The sequence below is a fragment of the Zea mays genome, chromosome 9 (assembly GCF_902167145.1).
Source record: "Zea mays cultivar B73 chromosome 9, Zm-B73-REFERENCE-NAM-5.0, whole genome shotgun sequence".
Taxonomy (NCBI): Eukaryota; Viridiplantae; Streptophyta; class Magnoliopsida; order Poales; family Poaceae; genus Zea; species Zea mays.
The window spans coordinates 12661756-12667228 of NC_050104.1; the positions used below are offsets into that span (position 1 = coordinate 12661756).

At 45.0% G+C, this 5473-nt stretch overlaps 1 protein-coding gene across 1 annotated transcript; it reads right to left on the reverse strand.

The window, feature by feature from the left end:
- Window positions 1–2472: 2472 nt before the first annotated feature.
- On the reverse strand, window positions 2473–4858 carry LOC103637950 (dnaJ homolog subfamily B member 3). The gene is made up of 6 exons (XM_008660950.3): window positions 4519–4858; window positions 4339–4432; window positions 4156–4226; window positions 3907–3969; window positions 3523–3813; window positions 2473–2848 (listed from the first exon to the last, which is right to left on the reverse strand). The coding sequence occupies exons 1-6, from the start codon at window positions 4648–4650 to the stop codon at window positions 2684–2686; spliced, it is 816 nt and encodes a 271-aa protein (XP_008659172.1). The 5' UTR covers window positions 4651–4858; the 3' UTR covers window positions 2473–2683.
- Between the last annotated feature and the right edge of the window lie 615 nt (window positions 4859–5473).

The following is a 5473-nucleotide window of genomic DNA, read 5'->3' on the forward strand; positions in this document are numbered from 1 at the left end:
CAAGCCCACAACCGCGCCCGCTACATTTGCGTCATGCACGCCAACACTCTCGTCTTCCTCCGCTCTCGCTTTGCACCTTCTTGCTCACCTTCGCTCTCCCTTTCTCCACCACTCCGACACAGCGCCACCATGGATGCCGGTGAGTAGCTCCGTGGCCACACCATTTCCATCCTCCACGACCAAAATCTAGTGTCGCGTGTGGGTGGAAGCCCCAATGCCTCTCTCCTAAGCTCGAAGAACGTCGGAGCTTCGTCGTCGGCATCGCCGTGCTTCGGCTCATGCCAGCGCGCGTGGACAGAGCAACTTCGTCCGCCATCCGTCAAACCGAGGTCGCCATCAAGTTCGCCTTCGTCGGCCACGCCTCCTCTCCACCAGGGCCGTTCCTGACTTTTTAGGGGCCTGGTGCGAAATCTGAAATGGAGACCCCATCCACACACAATATATATAATATTCAACGTATACAAATTATTATGCATTATTTTCAAGTTTATAAGATGACAAATATAAAATATAGCAAAAACACATACTTGTTATCTGATGTCATTAAAAATATCTTCTAATATTTTATGATACAAATCATCGCTTATACCATTAAGATCAATCACATCCAACAACTTCTTTTAGATAAATATAATCGCCAAACCATTTAACCTCTCATAAGTCATTATTGACCTTAAATAGTTCAAAAAATATTTCAATTTTAAAAATCTTCTCTGTCGATGCAACCATCATGTATATAGTAAATAATACTCTCTCTGTATCAAAATATAATTTATTTTGCTTCTCTAGTTGATTCCTCATCATCTAGTTGAATATAGACATAAAAATCAAGAGTTAAAATAAATACTATTTTGGAACGAAGTGAATATTAGATAAGTAATTGAGACATTAGTTTAACAATCTAAACGAAACTGATCGATAGCGCATCGCTCTTGCGTATTTATGTTTAGGGAAGATATGCTTAGCAGAAAAAAAAGTGCTAACGTCCGTGGCCAGAGGGGCCCTCTGTTTTTGGGGGCCCGGTGCGGCTGCACCCGCCGCACCCCCTCAGGACCGGCCCTGCTCTCCACCTCGACGCTGGTGAGCCTCCGGCCAATCTGCTCCCTCTCTCTTTCTCTCTCTGTTCTATGAAAGGAGACAAGGGTAGCAGACGAAAATGGGGTAGAACCCAAGGGGTTTTCTGGAAAGCATCATAGACTCAGGGGAATAGTGTCCGAGGACCTAAAATCAAGGATTTGTGTATGGTTAAAACCCGAGGTCTAACATGCAAAACGGGTTTCCCTTTTTTTCTTTTCTTTTCTTTCGGTTTAAACCGCATAGAACCTTGGAAAATTCATAACTCGACGAGTTTTAGAGCACAAAATTTCATGAAATAAATTTTGTGGTACTTCTATGTAATAGATCTAAAGTTTAAATATGTTGCATATCGAGTTCCTAATACTTTTATGCACAGTTTTGAGTTAAACAAGGAAACCAAGCTTTTCTTCTAAAAAAATTGGTGACTGAATAATGGTCAGAAAAATATGATTCTAATTTTTTTATGTTTCTCCTAAGATTATCTATCTGTGATAAATATGTTAGTGGTATGTTTACTGAGAAAATGAATTTTGTGAATTAAAAAGTGAAGTTGCTGATTAAATTAGTAGATAAATAGCAAACTCACTGGGATTGGTGTGAAACTTTTTGTGAGTATGACTTATGTGGTTTGTCACGCCTGAGTTAAATATGAGCCACTGGTTATATAGAAATTTTGTGAGTTATGGTTTAAAAACATAAAAGGTTGTTTTCTTTAGAAAAATCATAGAAAGAGATTTACCATGAAAATGAACATGTAGATTAGGCCACCTGAAGATTTGACCATATACACAGAAGGTCAGAGTCAGTAACAGGTGGGTCTATAGGTGACCAATAGATTGGGCTATATGGGCCGGCACGAAGCACGACCATTTTGGCTCGAGCACAGGCACGACACGATAGTAATAGTGTTTGAGTTGACACGAGGCTTGTTATGGGCTGTGTTTGGGATTGAGTACAAGCCCATCGAACGGCATGAGTATACCCCATTTACTCCCGGTCCATTTATCACAATGATAGGCACGAACAACTCATCAAACTAAGTACGACACATCACGACCCATGTGTGGCTCAACCTTATTTATTCTAATTTAGCCCACCATATATATAATTATGACCAATTCGACCATCACTTTCATGCTATTTTCGAGTTATGCTATAAAAATAGAAAAATAAACAAGAAAAAACATGTTATTTTTGAACTCTGTTACAAGTCAGGCCTTAGATTTAGCACGATACGATATAATAGCCCGACATGACCGTTTAAAAACTAATTAGTCCGTGTTTAAGCTTAGACTTTGATCCACGAATACGACACGACCCGCTATTTATCCGTACCGTACCTCCGCCCAATTAATTCGGCACGATGGCCGCATCTCTTCGTAAAGTTGTTACTAGTTTACTACCAACCACTCTCAATTTCTCCCAAATAAAAATTCATCGAAACAATGCAGCAAGAGATTGGCTATTTATGGCTAGCTTGGAATAGATTGAAGAATGAAACAGATCTTTTCTCTCTCCTTTTCAACGTGCCTCGAGCTACTACGACTGACGCGAGCCAGTAAGTGAATAAACGGTGCTCTAATCAAGATTCAAGACTAGAGGCCGTTCACTGCCCACAAGTTTCTACTGCTTTGGCTCTGCCGCGCGAGCGCGACATCCCACCACCGGAGCCGGAGACGTCGCGGCTCGTTGACAGCCTCTGCTTGCTGCCGCTCCTCTCGTCACCGCCGTCGCACGCCCATGCCGCCGGCCTCTCCTTCGACTTGCTCACCTGCACGGAAGATGGTAGTGTTTATTATTTGCGACTAAAGATTCTAACATTGAATATAGAAGCATGCAAGTTTCATGTCTGAACATGTTTGCATCTCAACAGGCGACAGATCTTTTGAAGTACAATTTGGAATGCCATTTGTATACGCGGCGACTCTCACACTTCAAAAAAATTTGTTTTCAAGAAGTCAAAGAATTCTAACTCTAATAAAATATATAAACAATGAGTAATATTAAGATACACCTTAATGAGGGTGTGTTTAGAAGCGAAGTATTTCCGAACCATGGTTTTAACAATGACACAATTATAATATTTTTATATCACTCCTAGTTATACGTATTTGGAGACAAAGTGTCTTAAACCATATTATTTATATACATGTGCTAGACTAGTTATAGACAAAAACTTTGGATTAGAGTGGGGTTTCAAATACTCAAAAAAAAACCATAGTATCTACAAAATCATGATATTCAAAACAGAGTTTTCTACAATATAGCCAAACACCTCTCGATAAAAAAAATACTACAGTATTCTTCAATACCATTGTTTTATCTCAAAACTTAAAAAATTCTTATGGGGTGTACTATAATTTAACAGCTGCGTCGAGCGCATCGCATTCAGCAGAGCCAAAAAGCAGGCAACTGTGAAAAAAGAGCAACAAAACAAGAGCTTACCATGAAACAGAATCCAGAGAGGCCCAGATCCGGTTCCAGGCCAGCCCAACCGGTCCTCGGCCGCTTCGCCGTCGAACCCCGCCTCCCAGCGCCGTTAAACGACGACGGTGTTTGCGCACCCTTACTTCTTGCAGGAGGCGTCGGCCGCAATGGCGACGTCGACGGTGGCAACGAGGTGCTGCTAGGACCCTGGGCACTGCGGCTCGTCGGAAGCCCGCCGAAGAACCCGGCGCCGTCCAGGTCGTCCTGGAACATGTCCACGAACAGCTGCTGCAGCTCCTCGAAGCTCTCCTGCACGTTGACGGATGGACTGGACTGGGTCAGCGCACGGATCTCGACGCGTGAGGGGTGCTCCAGATCTTGGCCAGCGGGTGCGGGCGTTACCGTTGGCGTGGCCTGGCTCATCATGTCGGCCATCTCTCCGAGGAAGTCGCCCATCCCCGACAGCTGCGGATGGTAAGGTATGGTATGGATGATGCATGTTGCATGCACGATCAGAGAAGAAAGAGACTGTCAGCAAAGCAAATCGAATCGAATTTCCCCCGCGAACCAAACCCCTGAAGAACACCGGTTGGGCCGGAAAATACGATACTGAGGGCACATGCATGCGATTGAGTTCGGTCGAGTAGTTACGTCAGCGTCGTCGTCCTCGCTGTCGTAGACGCCGACGTCGTAGAGGAGCCGCTTGTTGGAGTCGGAGAGCACTGCTTCGACCGGTATGGATCATGTAATGCAATGTAAGAAATTCGCTTTTGGGCGGCCAAGCTAATGATCGATCAATGGAGGAGCAAGGAGGGGGAGACGGGAAGTGGTCACCGGAGTAGGCGCCCTGGATCTCCTGGAACCGCTCCTTGGCCTCCTCCACGCGCGCCGAGCTGCCGGACGCCGAGCACCTGTCCGGATGCCATATCTGCATGCAACCAGGTGTAGATAAATTCAGTGGGAATGGTTCCCGATTTGGAGCGGTTGATTGGCGAGCTCGAAAGGAAGGCGTACCATGGCGAGCCTCCGGTACGCGACCCTGAGCTCGGCGTCGGTGCACTCCCTGTTGAGCCCGAGCACGGCGTAGAGGTCGGCGCCAGGAGCTGCCTCCTGGTCCTGGATGTTGCCGCACTGACCGGCAGTCATGTCGGCTGGCGCCGGCGCGCGCCGAGGCTGCCGCTCTGCTCGACTGCTCTGCTCGAGAGGAGGGGGGTTGCAGAGTGGCGTGCACCGGAGAAGGGGAAGGGGTCCGGCCAGAAGCAAACAAACAGGGGCGAGGCGAGGCGAGGCGAGGCGAGTGGCGCAAGTTGCTTGGCTGGCTTGCGGTTCCACGCTAAACGCGAAGGCTCCAGAAGCTGGACCTGACACCGACGCCTGCTTGCGGTTTTAAAGACGGAAAGTATGTGGTCACATCACCTTTTAATTAACGTCATGCTAACAAAGATATTTACCGTAGTAAAAAGGGTTTGCGTGAAACATGATTCGTAAAAGTTAGAAACAAAGGTACTTACGGCTTTACGACTCTGCTACGATACTAAAGAGTAAATGGGTTCACAAATCACAACGGCGGCGCTGAGTGAGTGAAGGAGGGATTGTGGGGTCGCGGAGATGATGAGAAATGATTTAAATAATATTATTTATTTAATTTTATTGAGTAAAAGAGAAGATTATCTATTAATTTGAATTGTTTAAATTTGGGTATAATTTATTTAGTGGATTTAGTGAAGGTTATGAGTGTAGGCGTAATTTGGTTCGGTGAGTTTTAAAAGTTTAAACGATTGTATTATGTAGTGGTATACACTATACAATTTATGTTGTAAGTTGCCCGGCTCTATTATTATAAAGTAATTATGTTGTATGGAGGCCATGGTTCAATAAATAAAGCAATTAATCGAAACACTGAATGGCAATGCAAAAATGTACTTGATCGGCGGGCACAATGGCTCACAAGACCCAATCACCCAATGGC

Excerpts from the sequence above, each read along its gene's own strand:
- LOC103637950 (XM_008660950.3), bottom strand. The coding sequence starts at position 4,650 with ATGACTGCCGGTCAGTGCGGCAACATCCAGGACCAGGAGGCAGCTCCT. Across the intron at positions 4,227-4,338 it reads GATCCAGGGCGCCTACTCCG|TGCTCTCCGACTCCAACAAG; the intron begins GTGACCACTTCC and ends CGGTCGAAGCAG. Across the intron at positions 2,849-3,522 it reads TCTCTGGATTCTGTTTCATG|GTGAGCAAGTCGAAGGAGAG; the intron begins GTAAGCTCTTGT and ends TCTTCCGTGCAG.